Source organism: Globicephala melas, chromosome 7 (assembly GCF_963455315.2).
Source record: "Globicephala melas chromosome 7, mGloMel1.2, whole genome shotgun sequence".
NCBI lineage: Eukaryota > Metazoa > Chordata > Mammalia > Artiodactyla > Delphinidae > Globicephala > Globicephala melas.
Window position 1 is genome coordinate 66,991,414 of NC_083320.1, and position 21,392 is coordinate 67,012,805.

The window sequence follows — 21,392 nt, forward strand, 5'->3', positions numbered from 1 at the left end:
TCAGTGGCAGGATCACATTTGCAGAAGAGCATGTGGAATGAAAGATATTGTTGCAGTTCTCTTTGGAAAACACAACCTGCCCATACCCACCCACAACTGAGAACCATAGAGGACAAAGACATTGTTTACTTTACCTTCATCGAGGAGGTGAACTTGGCTCAATTTCTTTAATAATTGAATAATGGAAGTCCAGATCATGGTCTTACATATACCATAATGAAGTTGAAGTTGATAGGTCAATCTATAATCTCAAGGAAAATCATAGACAGGGATGAAAAGTATCAGGACTTAACTCTGTAGACAAAGTTCAGCTTTTCAAATGGACATTCAAATAGCTTGTAATTTTGGTGTTTGACTAAGTACTGATCACTTAGAATATATATTTCGTGAGCATATTTTCATTTGGAACTTGCCTCAGGTTTTCACAAGACTGATTTATTTTCTGTTATATATATCGCTATTTCTGTAATGGTGTATAAGTGGTATCAATGCTGTTTGATTTTGCACGTTTCTATTTGAAATATAAAACTACAATATCATTGATTCAGAAACTCTATGAAAGTATCTGATTTTTCTTCCAGATGTTTCTGAGTTCAAGCACATATCCTGAAATCCATGGCTTCTTACATGCAAAAGAACAGGGAAAGAAGTCCTGGAAAAAGATTTACTTCCTTTTAAGAAGATCCGGTTTATATTTTTCTACTAAAGGGACATCAAAGGTAAATTGGAATATCAGTGATGTGCTATGAATTATATGGAAGTTGTAAGTTAAAATGGGTTTTACTTTGTTTTATTCATTATCTTATTGCATGATGTCAATAGTTGGTAATTTTTTTTAGATTCCAAACATTTGCCATAATCTATTTAAAAACTAATTATTCAGCTTTATTTCCCACTAGTTTCAATACACATCCTTTGATACCGTCTGGATGCTCTTGTTTCAGTACCACATTCCTTGCCCATTTCTCCCCCACTCTGAATCTACCCCCATTCTCCTTATCAAGGCTGGGATTTTGAAGCCCAACAGAGTTCACATCTTTTCTTTTTACCCAGGTCATACTACTGACCTTGCCCACCTCTGAACTTCTGTTGATGCAGTTAGTAACACTCAGCTGAGTCTGTAACTGCTTATTAGTTCCTTTGTGTGTGTTAGTTTTGTCTCCTCACCTAGATGATGAATTCCTAGAGGAAGTTATCATGTTATGATCAGCGGTGGATGTATGTGTGTGCTTGCTTATGTATACCTATGTATACAGTTACGTAGACATTCCTGTGCAGATGTTCATACACACATACATAATCACTTATGAATGTGATTCCCTTAGCACTAGCACGATGTAATCTGTTTCTATGTAGTCTAGTTGTTGCCTACTATGCCATATGCCTGTGTTTTATGTCTTGACATTTTATGCAATGCATTGATTCCCTTCAAGTAAAACTACTTTTGAGAGTGTTCATGAGAGTTTAATTCTATGTTCATGCATCTGTTCTGTCAGTGACAACACTGTTGCTTCTTTATGGGTAATCTGTCATTTTTCTTTGGCTCTTTTTCAAATTTTATTATCATCATTGGCATTTAGTCATTTTCCTGCCATATTTCTAGGTATGTTCAAATATATTCTGCTATACATACCTTGCTTGATTCTTAACATGCACATTCAATCTTCAAATTCATATTTTTCTTTTATGCTGAAAATGTTCATTATTTATCTCTCATTCTCAATATTTGATCCTTTAAATTTTTAGTAGGATTTTCTGTCTTGGCTAGTCATGGCCCTAGGTGTCCCTTTGCTTGTGGCTGCCTAACTCCAGTCTCTGCCTGTGTCTTCACACAGCCTTCTCCTTTCTCTGTGTGTCTCTGATAAGGACACTTGTCATGGATTTAGAGCCCACCCAGATAATCTAGGAAGATGTCATCTCTAGATCCTTAGCTTAATTACATCTGCAAAGGCCCCTTTGCAAAACAGATCACATTCACAGTTTCTTCAGGTTAGGACATGGACAGATCTTTTAATTTTGAGTGAGAGAGTGAAATGATCATGTTGTAAGATGAACATGGCCACAGGGAGCTTAAAAAATCAACTAGAGAGACAGAGAAACAGAGAGGGGAAGGGAGCAAGGGAGGCAGGGGGAAAGGGATAAGTGGGCAGGAAGGGAGAGAGATTGATTGATTGAGTTGAGGCACAGATGCTAATTAGTGCTAACTAGATGATCATTTCAGTAAGCAAGGGTGGAGGCAATGGGATCTAACCTAGGATGAGCAGTGGAGAGAGAAGGGGATGGATGTAAGATTAAATGACAAATGGTCAGATTTTGTTAACTGGTTGATATGAAAGAAGAGGAAGCACTTAATGTTCTTAGAGAAAGACTTAAGGAAAATAAAGAAATAGAAAATGATAGGATAGGGCTTCCCTGGTGGCACAGTGGTTGAGAGACCTCCTGTCGATGCAGGGGACACGGGTTCGTGCCCCGGTCTGGGAAGATCCCACATGCCGCAGAGCGGCTGGGCCCATGAGCCATGGCCGCTGAGCCTGCGTGTCCGGAGCCTGTGCTCCACAATGGGAGAGGCCACAACAGTGAGAGGCCCATGTACCGCAAAAAAAAAAAAAAAAAAAAAAAAAAAAAAAGATAGAATAAACAGGAATAGGAGATTTGAAGAAATCAAATCTTAGAAGAAAGATACTGATCTTAGTTCTAGATATATTGTGTTGATGGTGAAGTATCCAAATGGAAATGCCCAGAACACAGCTAATGATAGAGACTAGATATTTGGGCAGTGGTATGGAGATATGGAGTTGCAAAGGAGTGATACTTCCCATATTTTCCCCAACTGTTCTTACATAGTTTCCTCCCTTCCCTGATACACAGTTTTCCTTTGCTGCTATTCACATGTGTGTGCACACACATGTGCAAGTGTGTGTATGTGTGTTTTAGGTTTAAGTGGTGGAATACTTCATGGAAAAGGCCTCTACTTATTTAGTAATCCATTCCTTTACAGAAATCTTTTATTTTTAAGTATATATAGTTTGACTGCTAGTGTTCTATCATATAGAAGCATTTAATTTTTCTTGAGGATTTAAACCTAGTTTTCAAATTGTTATATTACAGATAATGTTAGGATGAATAATTACCCATTTTTGTAATTAAGGTTTTAGACTTTTTCTTAACCTTTGTGATGAAGTTTCTCTTTTCCCAGTTTTCCTCATGTATGAAGTAATATACGAAGGTGGTTTTAAACAAATGTGTGCTGGATCATCTTTTTACTTTTAGCATCAGAGAAAAGTGGCTTCTAAATCCAGTAATCACATTTCTTTGACTGTCTTCCCAGTGATTCTTCACTGGAAGATATGACAATATCGCCTTAATTCCTGATTTCCTAATTCTTTAACAGGTTTCGCATGAAAATCCACAGCCCATTGTCTTTTTACTTCACCCTCCACCTCCTTTCCTTTCCCACCTATTATATAACAAAACAGCTCCTATTCCATCTACTGAAGCGATACTCTTATCCTTGCAGTAGTCCCCCCTTGGCTGGGCAACATTATAGGCATCAAACCTCTGTTCTCAGGTCATACCTCAGCTCTCCTCAACATGGTGTCTAACTTTGCTGTGCATCGTACATAATAGTGTTCTCTCTAGCCTGTGCTGAATGAGCATGTGTTCCATAGTCTATATATATGAAAATGATTATACGTTCCCCCTTAAAAACGAAATTCAAGATATTAGATAAACTCAAGGATTATGACCTCTATAAAAATCATATAGGTTATCTAATGTCTAATATGACATTTCTACCTGGCAAAGTGACCATTTCCTGCCCTTTTTCTATGAGAAGTGTCTTGATTTATTTTACTTTCTAAAGATGTAGGCTGCATGGGAGTTAGATAAACACTTACACAAGCCTTGGAGGTGTGGCTATGACTTACAGAGAAACATCTAAGTACCCTGCTCTCCAACTTCCCCCTTATATACACGTTTGCATGCTTACCTTTCGCTAACCGTGCCAGCTCAGCCTTAGTCTTGTACTGTCATAAGCTTTGATGTGTCTGCAGTAATGGAACAAAAATTAGTCAAGAGAAGAAACTCATCATGTCTCTTATGTCCTTCCAGTATTTCTTAAGCTGCCTTTTTCTCACGTCCAAATGACTCAGCTACATTGACTTCTACAGTATCAGTGGGCAGGGATGGTTTTATTCCATCTTCATAGAAATCAGACATTTTTACTAGCAAATCAGTTTCTATCAAGGAATAAAGTTTTAAAGGCCTTGCCAACAAGAGTACTTTTCTCCCTTCTCCTCCCTTGTTCCAAGGGCCCTAGGCTGGGTCTCTTTTTTTTTTTTTTGCGGTATGCGGGCCTCTCTCTGTTGCGGCTGACTCCGGACGCGCAGGCCCAACGGCCATGGCTCACAGGCCCAGCCGCTCCGCGGCACGTGGGATCCTCCCGGACTGGGGCACGAACCCGTGTCCCCTGCATTGGCAGGCGGACTCTCAACCACTGTGCCACCAGGGAAGCCCTGGGTCTCTTAACAATTTTCTTTTCTGCCTCATTCTCCCATGGAGTTGGGAGCTTTAGTCATCCATTGGATCAAAATGCCTAAAGAACAGTGACACACAGAGAAACAGTTGCATACACAGAAGCTCTTGCTCTACTAATCATCACTGATGGAATAGCCAGCCTACTGGCCAATGACTGAAATTTTTTTGGATTTGGATTTGAATGGGTTGCTCAAATTGCTGAATGTTCTGCTTTATCTTTTTGTTTTAAGAGCACTGCTTCTCAGATTTCAGTGCATGTGCATAACCTGGGTTCTTGTTAAAATGCAGATTTTGATTTTGAATCAGCAGATCTGGAGTGGGCCCTGAGATTTTGCATTTCTAATAAGCTCCCAGGTGATGCTGATACTGCTGGTCTGGGACCACACGACTAGTAGCAAGGTTTTAAAGAACCAATGCGTTGTGGTCAGTTTTGATTACACATTCAACCCCAGAATTAAGCATTTCTCCAAGTTATTAACCTATCACAGAATAATATGACCCAGTGATTTCCCATGACCAGCTCTAAATCTTATGGGTTTCCCAGAGAAGAAATAGCCCTTCATGATTCCACCTTGCCTTGAAAATCAGACACATTCCATTGCCAGGTAATTTCCCTGAATTTATCTGTACAGGCTTCCTTCCTTTTGTAAAGGAAGGTGGTCATGCCGCCTGTTTCATTGCTTGCTGTGGTATGTGAGGCAGTACACAAACATGAGGGACGATCATTTCTCAATGAAGCAGGAATCATCATCTGTTTTTTTTTTTTTTTCCTTTAGCTGCTATAGAAGCTCAAACCAACCTTCTTCCCTTTGTGGAACTACCATTATTTAAAACCCAAATAAGAAAACATTTTCAAAAGCCATGCTTTGCTCTCTTCTCTCCCTCAGATTCCTTGAAGTGGTGGTTAAAGCAACTAATCTTAAAATAGGAAGATATATTTTTTTGTATATTGGAAGTTAAATTATAAACAAATCACTACTTCTCAAATTAAATAATCTCATATCCAGCTCCTGGTTATTTAAGGATATAGTGACTTAGTTTTCCTTTCCTTTTGTATCTGTGACATTATTTGGAATAATTTTTGCCAAGGTATAAGTTATGTAACATAATAGAAATACAAACGGTAGTGTAAAAATATGTATCCATTTCAACATACATATATATTTTTTTAAGGAACCACGGCATTTGCAGTTTTTCAGCGAATTTGGCAATAGTGATATTTATGTGTCACTGGCAGGCAAAAAAAAACATGGAGCACCGACTAACTATGGATTCTGCTTTAAGGTACAGGCTTAATATTTTGCTAGATGAATAAAGCAAGCCTCAGCCTTTTAGGTAAGCTTGAGTTTCTTTTAATTTCTTTTAAAAAGAGACAGCTTTCTCTTATATATAGGAGAATTTTAGTGGCTTTTATTTCAACAGGTGTTACCTTCAAGATATGCATTAACGATAAACAATGTGCTGTGGCCTTCTAGCCTAACAAAGCAGGAGGGCCTCGAGACCTGAAAATGCTCTGTGCAGAAGAAGAGCAGAGTAGGACGTGCTGGGTGACCGCGATTAGATTGTTTAAGGTAATCTCACTGCAGGTGTGAATTTCTATTAAACATTGGGAATACCATCAAAGTTTGAAAATACCTGTATTTCAAAATTCAGAAGACTCACTATGAATGCACGTGGGTATGTGGGGAAGAAGAAAAATAACTACCACCAAATGCGTGTATTTTATTTTTTATCTGAAAGATAAACATTTCCAGAGTAGAGTGCAATAACCTAATACATTTATCTTGTGTGTGTGGAGTATTCCATTTTTAAAAATGTTCTGCTTTTTATTTTTTTGTAAGAGTATTACATATATAGCAAGTATAACTGATTGAAATTTCTCCTGTCCATGACTTAGTCTGCATTTTAAAAACATTGCCATCAATCCGATGTGAAGTATATTTTAAAATGTGCCCACCTGGATATGTTTAGTGCAGTTGTTTTATGTTTTATTTAAGTGTTGTGTGAATTGCTTTCTAGTTTAATGCAAATTATTTTATAAATTTTACTACAGCTGTATTATTCAAACATTTACCTTTGTGCTAAGTAAAAATTACCGCTTCTATAAGCAAAATTTATTGGTAAGCATCTTGACAAAGAGTAAGAATGTTCTAAAAGTAGGTAGGGGGAAAGAGACACAGAACTGATTTCTTCCAGGATGTATAGAAAACACGTTTATTTTTAAAACTTGTATGCTAGCAAATTTAGCACAACTTTAAATTTATAATTATAAAACTTATCGACCATTTCCTTTTAAGAAGGGCAGAATAATCAGAATCAGAATTACTCATTGTCATACCAGGTTTGCAAGAAAGTTTTATTTTCTTTTACTTTTTTTTTAATTGAGGTGAAATTCACATAACATAAAATTAACCAAATTAACTTTTTTTTTTTTTTTTTGGTACGCGGGCCTCTCACTGCTGTGGCCTCTCCCATTGCGGAGCACAGGCTCCGGACGCGCAGGCTCAGCGGCCATGGCTCACAGGCCTAGCCGCTCCACGGCACGTGGGATCTTCCCGGACCGGGGCACGAACCCGTGTCCCCTGCATCGGCAGGCGGACTCTCAACCACTGCGCCACCAGGGAAGCCCCAAATTAACTATTTTTAATGTGAACAATTCAGAGGCATTGAGTACATTCAAAATGTTGTGCAATTGCCACCTCTGTCTAGTTCCAAAACATTTTTTTCACCTCAAAAGGAGACTCCATACCCATTAAGCAGTTACTCCCAGCCCCTGGCAACCACTAATCCATGTTCTGTCTCTATGGATTTACCAATTTGGATATTTCATAGAAATGGAATCATACAATATGTGACATTTTGGGTCTGGCTTCTTCACTTAGCATAATGATTTGTGGTTCATCCATGTTGTAGCAGCATGTATCAGTACTTCATTCCTTTTTATGGCTGAATAATATTCCATTGTATGTGTGTTGGTTAACATATATATATGTTAAATAAACAATTTTGTTTATCCACTGTTGGGTATCTGGATTGTTTCTACCTTTTTACTATTGTGAATAGTGCTGCTATGAATATGTCTATACACGTATTTGTCTGAGTAACAGCTTTCAGTTTTTTTGATATATACCTAAAAATGGAATTGCTGGTCATGTGGTAATTCTATGTTGAACTTTTTGATGAATTGCCAAAATGTTTTCCACAGAGGCTAAACCATTTTACATTCCCACCAGCAATGTGTAAGAATTCCAGTTTCTCCATATCCTCACCAACACTTGTAATTTTCCACTTTTTAAAAAAATACTCATCCTAGTGGGTGTGAAGTGGTAGGAAGAAAGTTTTTTAAAGTAATTTAAAGGAAGCTTTTGGATTAACTGTGAAATTTTCTTCCTTTAGCTGTTATGGCAGAAAGTCACTATGGTTACCTTTTTATTAGAGATTTGTTTCTCAAATAGTCTACTGTCAAAATGGCTGTCATGATTTTGGTTTCAGCAAATCTTAGAAATCTTGATTCTTTGAAACCCTCATGTTAAGTAGTCACTTGTTTGCTCTCATTGTCGTAAAATGTAAAACAAACAAACAAAATGAAGAAGAGAAGAGTACTTTAGAGGGTCTTGGAAACCAACCAGTCAAAGCAGTAGTAACTAGGTAACTAGGGATATGCATTGGAATCACCTGAGGTGCTTTCTGAAGCTCCATGTGCCCAGCCCCATCCTGGGGGATCCCGAGTTAGTGACTTGAACTCCAGGTGTCGGCCTGATTAAGAAACGCTGAGTTCATCCAGCGCTGTCCTTTTATAGATAAAGAAGCTGGCACTCTTTGGTAGACTTTACTCCATCACAGTTATGGTAGAGAAAATATCTTGAGGTCTCAGGTTTTCTCTCCCCTTCCATCAGAACCCTGTAAGTCCAGCTATGCTGGTGGAAGAGATACTTTCCAACCTTGTTAGCCAAGTCTTTCTCCCTTCTAAGGGCCTCAAATTCAAACACCCAACACAGAAGCAGGTGGTAAACCCACTTCCTTTAATCAGTCTTTCAGTGACTCTGACATGCCATTGATTTTACTAGGATGTTCTATTATTTTTTGTGTAATTAGATGAGAATTATGCCAATAAAATTGTGATATGATGTTTCATATCACTTATAATTTTTATTTTCATTTGAATATTTAGATTTATTTAGGCCTATAGTCCTGATTTTCATCATTTTTGTTGATGTTATCAATTTTGTGTATACACACAGATATATATGTATGTGTATAGATATACATATATATGAAATAAGTTAGTTGAGGTATTCTTAAAACTTCTTCATATTCTCAATCTGGTTTTTCTGAATCATTTTCATCTCAGAGTCATGGATACTCATATTTTCCACAGATTAACCAGCTCTGTGGTTCAAGAGCTTTTGGGAGGCATCATCTCTCAGATGAGTGCTCTGCCATGGTCCATGGGGTTGTCTTTCTAGCTACTGGCATTCCTTTTGCAAGGTTTTCATGCTAATGACTTCTTAATCCCATATCAGTTTCAGGCAATGGCAAGTCAATTCATCCACAGTGAATATGAGATGCCATAGATTATAATACAGATTGTTAGTTTGAAAACAAATGTGTGTCTAAGAAATGATGAAATGTACTAAAAGCTTTCTTTGTTCTTTCTATATCCAGAATGCTCAGTTTCTGGAAGACTGTCTCCTTCTTACCTTTTTTTTCCTCTCGTTTGACTCTTCTCAAAGCCTCTTTCAAGTCACAGATGCCCAGTTTAAAGATGCTCTGTTGTATTAGTTTTCTATAGCCGCTGTAACACATTACCACCAACCTAGTGGCTTAAAACACAAATTTATTATCCTATACCTCTGTCATTCAGAAGTCTGAAATGGGTCTTATTGGCCTAAAAGCAAGGTGTCAACAGGGCTCCGTTCTCTTTTGCAGTCTCTAGGGGGAAATCCATTTTCTTGCCCTTTCCAGCCTTTAGAGGCTGCTCATGGCAACTTCCTCCACCCTTAAAGCCAGCAATATCCAGCTGAGTCCTTTCCATGCTGCCATTTTTCTGGTTCTCTCTTCTGGTTCTGGATAAGGACCCTTGTGATTACATTGGATCTACCAGGATCATCCAAGATAATCACGTCATTTCAAAGTCAGCTGATTAGGGACTTCCCTGGTGGTCCGGTGGCTAAGAATGCACTTCCACTGCAGGGGGCACAGGTTTGATCCATGGTGGGGGAACTAAGATCCCTCATGCCACGTGGTGCGGCCAGAAAATAAATAAATGAAAATAAATGTAAAAAAAAAAAAAGTCAGCTGATTAGCACCCTTAATTGTATCTGCAACCTTATTTCCCCTTTGCCAGGTAGCCTAATATATTCACAGGTTCTAGGGATTAGGGTGTGGACATATATGGGGACCATTATTCTGCTACCACATCTGTGTTCCCTGTTTATTTCAGTTATGGCAAAGTGTTTCCAGATGAGGCTGGAAATAGAGGCCAGCATCAGTGAGGTCCTTTATCACGGAGCCGATGAGAAACCACCACGGTTTCAAATAGGAAAGTGATATGATCTGTTTTACACTTTAAAATAATCAGTTACAGGAAGGCTTGGCCTGCCAGCACAGACACATTTGAGGCTCTCTAATAGGGGACTGGCAGCTTGTTGTCAGTGGGGCACTGGTTTGATCCCCCTGGCTGGTGCAGCTGGGCTCACCTGGTGTTAGAGGTAGCTTTTGCTCATCTCCTTTGGTTGTCTATCGTGTTATTTCCAGAGTTTATCGTTGTACCTAGTATCAAGGAGCAGGGAAAGACTAGTCTATGTTATGTTGGCTGGACCAGAAGTGTCCTTCTTCTTTTCATTATGTGTTATTTATTGGATATAGCCTCCCCCAAGAATTTGGCCCCTTGTTTTATTTTCCTTTCTTTTTTATATACACATGTAAACTCTTCGTGTAGCATCAGATAGAGATATTCCCATTCTCTTTGGAGAAATTCCAGTTACATATAGAATCAGAAAAATCAGAAGACTTAGAAAAGGGGAGATTTGCTCATGTACAGTGTCCTAGTTACATGTTGTCTTTTCCCCTTCCCTTCAGTTAGAACTCTGCTAGTTTCTCTCTAACACATTTTGGTCCCTTATCTGCCCCTCCATAGGACAGGGAAATGTTAAGGTGACCCATGCCCTACCCCTTAGCCAGAGTTAACTTTCAACAGCACAGAAGCAACTTCCTAACACCACAGGTACCAGGGACAATACATCTTTGAAGGAAACAGTCTTATTAGTAGGTAGCAGGCTTTTCACTGCAGGTAAATAAAAGGTGTCCAAGCAGCATGTCCTTGTGAAAGTGTGGTTGCAGGCTATTGTATATTCTCCAAATGAACTTGACTAGGAATTAAGCTCCTCTGTCTTCTTTTTAAAGTTACTGTAGGCTTAGAGTTGATTTAAAATAAATTTCATTAGGTCCTATTAATGTCAATCAAACCTTAAATTAAAAAATAATTTTTATAAGTTGGGAAATAATTGGATAAAGAAGTCAACACAGAGAATTTTAAATGACTGTATTCATGTTAAAAGCAAAATCTTGAAAACAGTGACTCCCCTCACCTCCCTCTGATTTTCTGCCTAATTACCAAATATATCCACTTTGCTGCAATTGCTTTTAAGAAAATAGTTTTTAGTAGAGAAACAGCTCTGTTAGAATGTTTAAATGGAATTCATCCTAAGGGTAAGATTGGTTTCCATGGTGTCTCTTCAATCTCTTCTATATCAGACCTACTTTTAAGTTCATAATGGCTCCATGAAATGGAGAGAATTATAGAGGGCAATGGCAGTTGGCGTTCTTAATGTTTCTCAAACTAACAATCCAATTATACTCTAGACCCACTTTCCAATTGTAGCCTAGCAGTCCAGTTCTTATGATGCTACCTCTTGAAAGTAAAGCCTCTGTAGTTCTTATCTACTGCTCTTCACACTGTATGCCATGACTCTTTGTCTGAAATTAGCCTGATTCCCCACCATTTTAACTTCCCTGAATTTAAAGCCAAAAATTAAACAATGCCCTAAGAGTACTGTTACCAGAGGGTGATACAGTGCCAAGAATCTTCAAAATAGGATCAAGTTTATGGATTACAAAAGACAATGTAATTCATCAATCAGTCATTGAAGAATTATGGTAAATTTTACCCAGTTCTGCTTAGGATGTGTGTCAGATCCTCAGAGTCTTTGTACCATAAAGTCGGGCACCCTTCCCAAGTGAGCTTTCTTAGTGCTAAGCTCCAAATGGTTTTGGTGCTATTGACACTAAGAATAATGAGTAGGAGTGTCAGTTCCAGATCTTTATATTGTGAGCTAGAACTTACGTGTGGGTCCAAATAAAAGACACTGTCTTTTAAACTGTACTATTTAGGACACTAAAAGTTTACCATTCAAAAGTATGGCTGCTTTACTTGTTTTAAGGAAAGCTTATAATTTTCAGTTTTTATATTGATGATGTATAATTAATGAAAGTGTTGATATTCAAAAGTTGTAGTAAAACTCTGTGTAGTAAAAGTGGCGGGAATGTGTTTTTATTATTCTGCAGTATGGCATGCAGCTGTACCAGAATTACATGCACCCATATCAAGGTAGAAGTGGCTGCAGTTCTCAGAGTATATCACCCATGGTAAGCACCAAGTTTTTGAACCTACATTTTATTTTATATTTACATTAATTTGCAATCACATTACATTATAAATGTACATTTCCATTCTTTCCTTTTGGTCAAGTAAAGTAACTTTTTGGCACCATCCTACTATCATGTTATATTGAACTATTTTTTTTTTGGATTTTATATGATTGCAGCCTATGTGATAAAATCACAATAATCGAGCACACATGAAGTATTCAGTTACAATCATGTTTTATGTTATAGAGAAACTTTAAATATTTGAAAGAATTATGCGAGTGATTCTTTATCATTACATTTGAGGATTAGATTTTAATAAGATAATTTATAGAACATTGTCCTTGAGATTGTAGATCTTTCTTCAAATTATTGATTTGATGGTGGGTTTATTTATTTATTTAAATATTCATTCTGGGATTATCATAGCCTGTGAGCTCTTTTGCATTCTGACTTTCTAACAATTAAATTTTTGAAGTTCCAGGTCCTTGAAAAGCATACTGCTCTCCAGGAAACCCAAAAGATGCAAGCCAAAATACAGGTCGTGCATTGCGTTAAGACTAGCACCGCTTCACAGATTTATACTAAATGCCACTTGGATATTTACAGGCAGATACATTTTTTCCCCTTTTTGGGACCTAATTTTAATTTCCTGTGCATTAACACAAGAAATTTATTTCTGAACTCCAAGTTTATGTTCTGCTATTTTTGCTTGTGCTCCTTAATATTGAGTGTATTAGGAATTCAGAAGTATGAGCCCATATTACAGTCAGCTAACATGCTACATTTCCACTTAGGTTAAAACATGTGTTTCATGCCTGTGACCAAAGAAGGTGCATTTCCCTACATGTAACGTAGCATATAAATGCTCAGCTCTAGGAATGAAGCATGAAATAATGTTGATTATGAAGTCCGATAGACTAATATGGAAAAAGAACTCCAATGCTGTAGTTACGTTGCTTTACGTTATGGAAGAGTAACTTTTCATCTTTGTATCACATTACTTTTTAGCCCTAAAATAAGAAACTAAGGAATGTAATGAGTTTTTATAAAAGCAATAGCTTTAAGGTGAGAATTTTTACAATTTGTCAGCATACTGTAATCTTTTAATTCATATATGTATATATGAATAATGAATTTTATTATCTTAATCCTTTCCTAAATCCTTCTAAATTTCTTTTAAAGTCATTAGGATGAGCATGTTAATAGCAGCCATGATTTGGAGGTAGTTATTATTTGGTGTCCTCTTAATCATAGAAAAAAATGTTATAAAGTAAGTACTTTCTAGTCTCATCACTGTCATTAGTGTACAAGTATGGTATTATTCTTGCTTCTTTCCGTTGCAAGTGATCCTACTGTTGATCAGTACGTCTATGGCATTTTGGATAATGTAGCTTTACTTGTTCAGCACCTTGTATGAGAAGACATTCCTTGAATGAATTGGCTGTAAATAGGGATAGAAGGACAAGAGGTTTAAGTCTCTGTGTGGTGAGGAAGATGACCTGTCCTGTATGGCAGTTGACATGATCAGGGAGAATAGCATCAAGAATTCTATCTCTACTCTTCTTAATTTTCATGAAGGAAACTAAGAAGGTTGGGGAGGTATTTGCGTTTATTTTGGTGTCTATACAGAATCCCAGGATAATTTCTACATTATCATGAAAGAATCAGTGACCTATATCCTGGATGCCAGTGTCTCTCACCTGCCTCTGCTGGTTTTCATTGAGGCCCCATGTTCAAGGAACAACAGGGAAAAGTTCACATACTTAGTTATAGTTTTAAAGGAACAATATTGTCTTCTTTTCCAGGGATTCATTTTGAGAAGGGAAATGAGAAAAAAATTATCATACCATAATGAACATCATAACTATATATAGCACATAATAGCCATCCCATCAGCCTTTGAAATGAGAATCATCAGCAGATATTTCAAGAAGCCAAATGTATTTGGTCCTTTTTAGGATAATAAAAGGGATTCATTTAAAGGAACATCTGTTAATATGGTCCTGGCCAGAACAAGGGGATGGGAAAAACAAGTCAACTGAAGTTCTTATTATTTTTCACATTTGACTCTGAGCTAGACATCCCAAACTGCACTTTCTTCCCTGTACCTCCCATTCTGTGGTACATGAAAGAACCTTAGATAGGGCCTGTTACTATCTTTACCGTAAGCGTGACCTTGATTGAGTCACTGCCGTCCTACAGTATAAAATAAGGGGGACAGTTGCGTGATCTCTAGAATCGATTACACCTCTGATGTCCGGTGGCTGTGTATGACACTGATGAGAGGACAGTGTCTGAGGAAATTCTGTGCCCTCTTACTAAGGCCTGTGCTACACGTTTATGTAGCTCTTTCAAATGGGGTGACAGGGAGTGAGTGACTACGAGTTGCTGCTTAGCTAAGCTACCTGAAAAACATTTCATGTTCCAACCTCACTAAAAGTGTTTGGATCTGATCTCGAGGTGTGGTCTGGATAATCCAGGATATACCCAAGCCTCTTCTTTCTTAAAAAGAGAGGCATGCCATTAAAATCATGGACCCTCTTTTAGGGCTTGCCCTATTTATCCCACCAGAAGGAAGAAGTAGAAAAAGGGACAAATATTTGAGAAATACACTGATTCTGAATGTTATCAACATCACTTTTCTATGTGAAAGAAATTGAGCTGAAAATGACCTTTTGGTTCAAGTCAGATTTTGCTTCACTTCCATTTCTTTGTCCATCAAAGGTAAACTATTAATTTTTCATCCACCACCTGCCATTCAGTAGAAAACATTTTCTATATTCCTGTGTTTTCCCCTAGTGTAATGTAGCAAATGAAAATACTTATTTGTATCGTAGACTCCCTACTTAGGTCAAGTAATTATGTAACATGGGATCTTATTTTACATTTCAGCCTGTCATATTATAGGAGAAAAATGAAAAAAAGAATAAGAACTGGTTATGTTTTTGTTTCCTAACGGTATTTTTATGTTATCAGAACCTTGTGATTACAGAGCCCATCTTGGCATGTGAAGGCAGAGATATTATAAGGATAAAGCTATCATTATGATTGAGATTAGTTACTCTCTGGCTTGGGCAGGTGGAAGCTTTTCATTAATGTCAGCAAAGCAAAAGTATATCCATCTGGTCCACAGCCCAGCACAGAAGATCACGGGGTGAGAAGGGCAAAGTAAGGTGTGACAGCAAATAGAGATTACAGAGACAGCATCTGTTTGGAAAGAGCAGCTGTCAGTTATGAAGCCTCCTATAACAAATGAAAGATTGCACGCCGAATCTCCAGAAATAAAGATGAACCGTAATAAGATTGTGGACCACTACAGCAAGGTTTCAAGAGGAAATAATAAATGCTAATAAAGTGGGATGTGTAATGCAGTGATAAATTATCCCCCCTCCCATTTTTGTATGAACCAGGTTTTGTTTCAAGCAGACTTTTGTTTGTTTGTTTGTTTGTTTGCGGTACGCGGGCCTCTCACTGTTGTGGCCTTTCCCGTCGTGGAGCACAGGCTCCGGACAGCGCAGGCTCAGCAGCCATGGCTCACAGGCCTAGCTGCTCCGCGGCATGTGGTATCCTCCCGGACCGGGGCACGAACCCGTGTCCCCTGCATCGGCAGGCGGACTCTCAACCACTGCGCCACCAGGGAAGCCCCTCAAGCAGACATTTGACTAGAGTCTGTTAGACCAAGCAGGGTATGGCTGAATCCATGTGGAGAGAGAGAAAATGGTCTTAAGCCAGGAGACTCCAGGTGTATCTTGGCTGATCCTTTACAATGAGAACTCCGGTTTTTGTGTTGCTCTTCTATTAATGACGAGTGGGGAAAAACTATTAAACATTGTTCATGCTGGTTTTGGATGTTTTGTCTTTTAAGAGTTTTAATTCTTATAAATTGAGTGACACTTTTTTTTAAAAAAAATCTTTATTGGAGTATAATAGCTTTACAATGGTGTGTTTCTGCTTTATAACAAAGTGAATCGGCTATACATTTACATGTATCCCCATATCCCCTCCTTCTTGCATCTCCCTCCCTCCCTATCCCACCCCTCTAGGTGGTCACAAAGCACTGAGCTGATCTCCCTATGCTATGCGGCTGCTTCCCACTAGCTATCTATTTTACATTTGGTAGTGTATATATGTCCATTCCACTCTCTCACTTCGTCCCAGCTTACCCTTTCCCCTCCCCATGCTGAGTGACACTCATAACTGAAGATTCTGACAACTGTTTTTTTTAGGATGCATGACTTGGGTTGGCACACATTTTAAAAGATGGTTACAAAGTAGAGCCCTAAACAAAGAAAAAAATAAAAATAAGGTCCAGGTTTTGGATGTTTTATTTTCACCTTCAGAGACTATGAATACAAAAAGTAATTCGCAAAAAAGATGACTTTATTACTTGTTTAAAATCATGTTTGTTTACAGAGTATGTCTTCCTTTTATATCAGTTCTTCTTTTGTCATTCAGACTTATTTTTGAAGTTCTCATTTTGCCATGTTCATGCTCACAAGATGAAAAAACATTCACGTATTAAATCATAGAAATTTTAGTATTATGGAGTTACCTGAATTATTTCACTAAATTTCATTTTCTAAGTTAGAGAAAAGTTGATGTGATAAACTTTTAAAATACATATTGTTGGTTATAAAATATGGGTACTATTTGTTTCTAAAGAAGTGATGTAAGTCAGTCTGTTACAGCTTTAGTGTATCTTGAATCTTAATAAGTAGATAGATTTGACAGTTAAATGATCATTGATGAATCTCAAAGCATAATAGAGAGGTGAGTTTCGAAGTGATGGATCTTCTTAGCCACAGGAAAGGTTATTCTTTTCTAAATATGAAGAGATAGGGTTGCTTTAGAAGAAAGACATGCTTACCTTGAAAGCTTTTAATCTCTTTATTCAACACTTAATTCAATGACCTTAACAAATAACTGTATAACTTATTTAACCAAAATATTTTATAGCACCATTTTCTGTTGAATATGTATTGTTAACTTTTTAATTTCCTGCCAGCCACCTTTGGAACCACATCCTAAAATGGAAACGTACTGCCAGCAAAGCACTGAAAGGTAACTTCAAAGATGTTTTCAAGGTAAAAAATGTGCTTTTTTTTCCAGAGAAGTATATCAGAGAATTCCCTGGTAGCAATGGACTTCTCAGGCCAGAAAAGCAGAGTTATAGAAAATCCCACTGAAGCCCTTTCAGTTGCAGTTGAAGAAGGACTAGCTTGGAGGGTACAAATTAGCTTCCTGTTCTTCAAAATATTTATGATTTGAATTTGTTTCTCCCCGAAAGTTAAAATTTGTTTCCCACTTCCTTGCACAGAAAAAAGGATGTTTACGCCTGGGCACTCATGGTAGCCCCACTGCGTCTTCACAGAGCTGTGCCACAAACATGGGTATGTCTCTGCATATTCAGTGTGACTAACTGGGTGGCAAGATGTGCATTTAGATGTAGTCATTGAGGGGTTAGGGTAGAAAGTACACATAATTAAATTGTGATCATTTCAAACAAATCTTTGTATTCCTCCACTTTATTTCTTCAGCTATCCACCGGTCCCAACCATGGTTTCACCACAAAACTTCTAGAGAGGAAGCTCAGCGACTGATCATTCAGCAAGGTCTAGTGGATGGGTAAGTTTGATTTTGAGTAGCACTGATTTTGATTTCTCCTATAATCAGTAATGACTTATTCAGCACACACAGAGAGTTTTGACTTCAGCTTATTAAAACAGAAGTGACTTTATTCTATAAGGATGGTTGTCATTGAATCCTAGCAATACCTATACAGTTCCTGTTACATAGTGTGTGCTTAGTATTTGCGCATAAGGAGAAGATAGCTGAACAGGATGCTCTGCTCTTAACCAGTGATCACTAATATTACCCATTCTGTGCATCTCAGGTATTAATTGATGGAGGGGGGGAACTGAACTTGTTTTGGCGTGTCAACATTTTGATTTGAACGAGTAATATGTTTGCAAAGTATGGTTTGTGTCATGACACTATCTTACGTATTATACATTTTTTTAGGTTTGATGCAGGGTGTGTTAAAGTAAAAAGCTGTTTCTTACATATTTAGACTATCTTATTTTTTTCTTTCTGTTTAAATCCCTATTTTCTTTTCTCTAAATTTTAACAGTTTAAAGGAATATAAACGTATGAAACCAGTACTTTTTGACTCTTCTCATGTTATCTTTTAGTGGGATAACACAGAAGAGACAGGAGAAACAGAAAATTTATTATGCAAGATTTATGATCTAAAGAATTTTCTTTTTCTCAGATTACTCAGTATTTCAGATATCAGTACTTCCTATAATACTAGCTGAATTCTCTTCCCAAATGCAATACAAGTTAAGGAGCTTGTATTGAGGTTTGGATGAGAAATAAAACCAGCATCAATTTAAACAAGTGGTAATGGGATCTTATATCTTCATGGGTTGGCTTAAGATGATGGCAAAATTTCAAGGTGATTTAATACTGACATTTGGATAAAAATGCACCTTCACATGGAAGATTATTAGTAGCAAGTCGGCATTTCAGTAGAATCTAAATAAGAAAAGATTTCAGTATACTTCTCTGCATGGAACACGGTCTTTTCAGATATAAATCTGAGCAATCAGCAGAATTATCATCTAAGACCAAGAAAAGAAATAAATCACAAAGAATTGTCAAAATGTTTTGGAGGATTATACTTTCCCTTATTTCTGAGCCCATTTTTTGTAAATTGAATGAAATAATTGCATAAAGAATGACAGTATCTTTATTTTTAAAAATTTTTAATTAAAAAATGGGTTATTTGGGGTATTCTTTTGGAAAGATGTGATGATGCCAGGCAATCCACTAGGTGGTAGTGGTGATCTACTCAGGAATGGGGAGAGAATTAAGCTTGATTGACCAGTGAAACTCCCTTTTGTCCCATCTCCTAGAGATGTAATGTCGGAATCTCACACAGCACAGATGAAATGGATAATCTCATCAGACATCTGTGATGGCTCAGATTTGGCTGTCTCTTTGCCCAGGCACAGTGAGATTAGTATTGGAGTCACCAGTGGGGACTGTTTGCACAGTCTGTTTGCCAACAATTAATATAAAGCTGGTTATGCACTGAATTGCCAGTTAATAAGAATCCACGCCTGGCAGCATTTTTCTCAGGCCATTAGGCCATGTCTTGTTTTTCTAGCCTGTTATAGAGGCTTTTCTACTGCATTCTTCAAGGTTAAAGTATATGTTGTTTGAGTGCTTCTTTTACTTAAAATATTTTGCTCAAACATTTAATAAATGATTTCAGGATTGATTTTTTAGAATATATTAATTTTTCACTTTCTGTTGTGTATGTAATAGTAGGAACCAGAATCAAAAGAAAGGATCCAGTGTAGAAGAGGGGGTTAAAAATTATTTCACTCTAAATAAATTTCTTTTTTTAGGGCCTAACATGACCCAGAAGTTAAAATAACAATATGCTAATAATGCCTTATTCCCTGTACCAAAGAGTTACATGTGAATACCCAGCTTTCCCAGTGGAAAAAGGACGTAGCACTAATTATTGATGCCACATAGCATTTTATTGGTTATTGTGAGCAAGCATTCTGACAAACGGCTGTGTATTTATCCTATTAAAATTAAATTAGCTCTGATGATAGTTTTATAGTATAAGGTTTATGCTATACCATATTGTTTACCATGTTGGATAATCCCATCATTGAATACATAGTAAAGGAAAATTCTGGCTACATTTATGAATATACTTCCTGGATTTGGTACAGGCTATATTTCTATGAAATCCATGAGTAAATGTAGAAAAATATTGAAATCCTTCTCTCTCTTTAGAGTTTTCTTGGTACGGGATAGTCAGAGCAACCCCAAAACTTTCGTACTGTCAATGAGTCATGGACAAAAAATAAAGCACTTTCAAATTATACCAGTAAGTAATTTGTGATTTCATATTCGTATATTAGAGATGATCTTAATGCATAAGCTTTTGGAAACTTTAGTTTTTTTTTGGTTCTTTTATTAAATATAATTTGGGAACTTGTGCTTTGACTAGAGTTAAGTTTGGCAGAAATGGTTTTATGAGCCTGAATTAATATAAGAAATACAGGAATTGCAAAAATTAAATTTCCCTTTTCCCATGAAATACGATTTGGTAATATTGTATAGACCCCGTGCCACCTATTGTTAAAAGGTTACTGAAAATTCCTTCTCCTGAATTCCTCTAGTGGTTCTTTAAAAATCATTATTTTCAAGCCCCTTCTCCTCTCTTGTCCCCACAATGCTTTTTTGGTGTTTTTTGTAGTTTTGTTTGTTTTTAATCATTATGGATAGGTACACAGGTGCTGTGGAACTGGAGATCATTATTTAAACTATTCTGAGCACATTTAAAATTTTTCTGTAATTCTGCTTTGATGTGGCACAACTTGGTTTGGGATTTTTTTGTTGCTTCTGCTGCTTTTGTGTGTGTGTGTGTGTGCGCGCGCGCATGTATGTATGCACGTGGTCTGTGTATTGGAACCAGATAGTGTGGAACAGAGATTCAGTCTACTTTCAAGAAGGTATTACATCAGATTGCTAAGTTGCTAGTGTTTTCTTTTTTTTGAATGACTTCTTTTTGGAACTATCCAAAGTCCACGTGAAGTATCTTCCCTACTTCATTGATTATGTGAGCGATGTCCCTGGCACGTGTGAATTGCTTAATGCCTGAGATCTCACTGCAGAAAACAAAAACAGAAAAACCCCAAAACGCTGTCATTCCACTAACACAGTATTTGATTGCTCCAGAATCAGTTTACTGATACAAATTATGGTGAATATTCATTTTTAATATGTTAAGTAAGGCTTTAGGTAGACAACAACTAGAAATGGAAATTAATTTCTGTAGGTGGGAGTATTAAAATTTTTTGTTTACTTTTACACTGAATAGTGCCGGTTTCTCACTGTGCACTGTATTGATTCAGAATAATCCTACTATTCTAACTACTGAACGTTAAGAGAATTTAGAGACAGAGAAAGTAGAGCCACACTGCTTACCTTAGGATCAGATGGTATTTCTTTTAAATGCAAGTGAAGTTACAAAGAAGAAGTGGACATGCCATAACATTCTTTTCACTGTCCTTTAGTATTATAAACACATCAATTTTGGCATTTAAAGATGCAGTATGCAATAGAATATGATTGTCTTTCTGGGTATTTTGCCCTTCTTACCAGTTTGTTGTTTTTCC

The 21,392-nt window shown here is 37.2% G+C and overlaps 1 protein-coding gene across 2 annotated transcripts in view; it reads left to right on the forward strand.

Moving 5' to 3' along the window:
• Nucleotides 1–21,392, forward strand: part of GRB14 (growth factor receptor bound protein 14) — a 125,999-nt gene that overhangs the window by 103,407 nt on the left and 1,200 nt on the right. For both annotated transcript variants that reach the window (XM_030852583.3, XM_030852593.3), the window contains 8 exons: nucleotides 582–719; nucleotides 5,710–5,820; nucleotides 6,012–6,107; nucleotides 12,103–12,183; nucleotides 17,296–17,412; nucleotides 17,504–17,576; nucleotides 17,724–17,811; nucleotides 20,005–20,098. In XM_030852583.3, coding sequence (XP_030708443.1) covers nucleotides 582–719; nucleotides 5,710–5,820; nucleotides 6,012–6,107; nucleotides 12,103–12,183; nucleotides 17,296–17,412; nucleotides 17,504–17,576; nucleotides 17,724–17,811; nucleotides 20,005–20,098 — 798 coding nt within the window. The remainder of the gene's footprint in view (nucleotides 1–581; nucleotides 720–5,709; nucleotides 5,821–6,011; nucleotides 6,108–12,102; nucleotides 12,184–17,295; nucleotides 17,413–17,503; nucleotides 17,577–17,723; nucleotides 17,812–20,004; nucleotides 20,099–21,392) is intronic.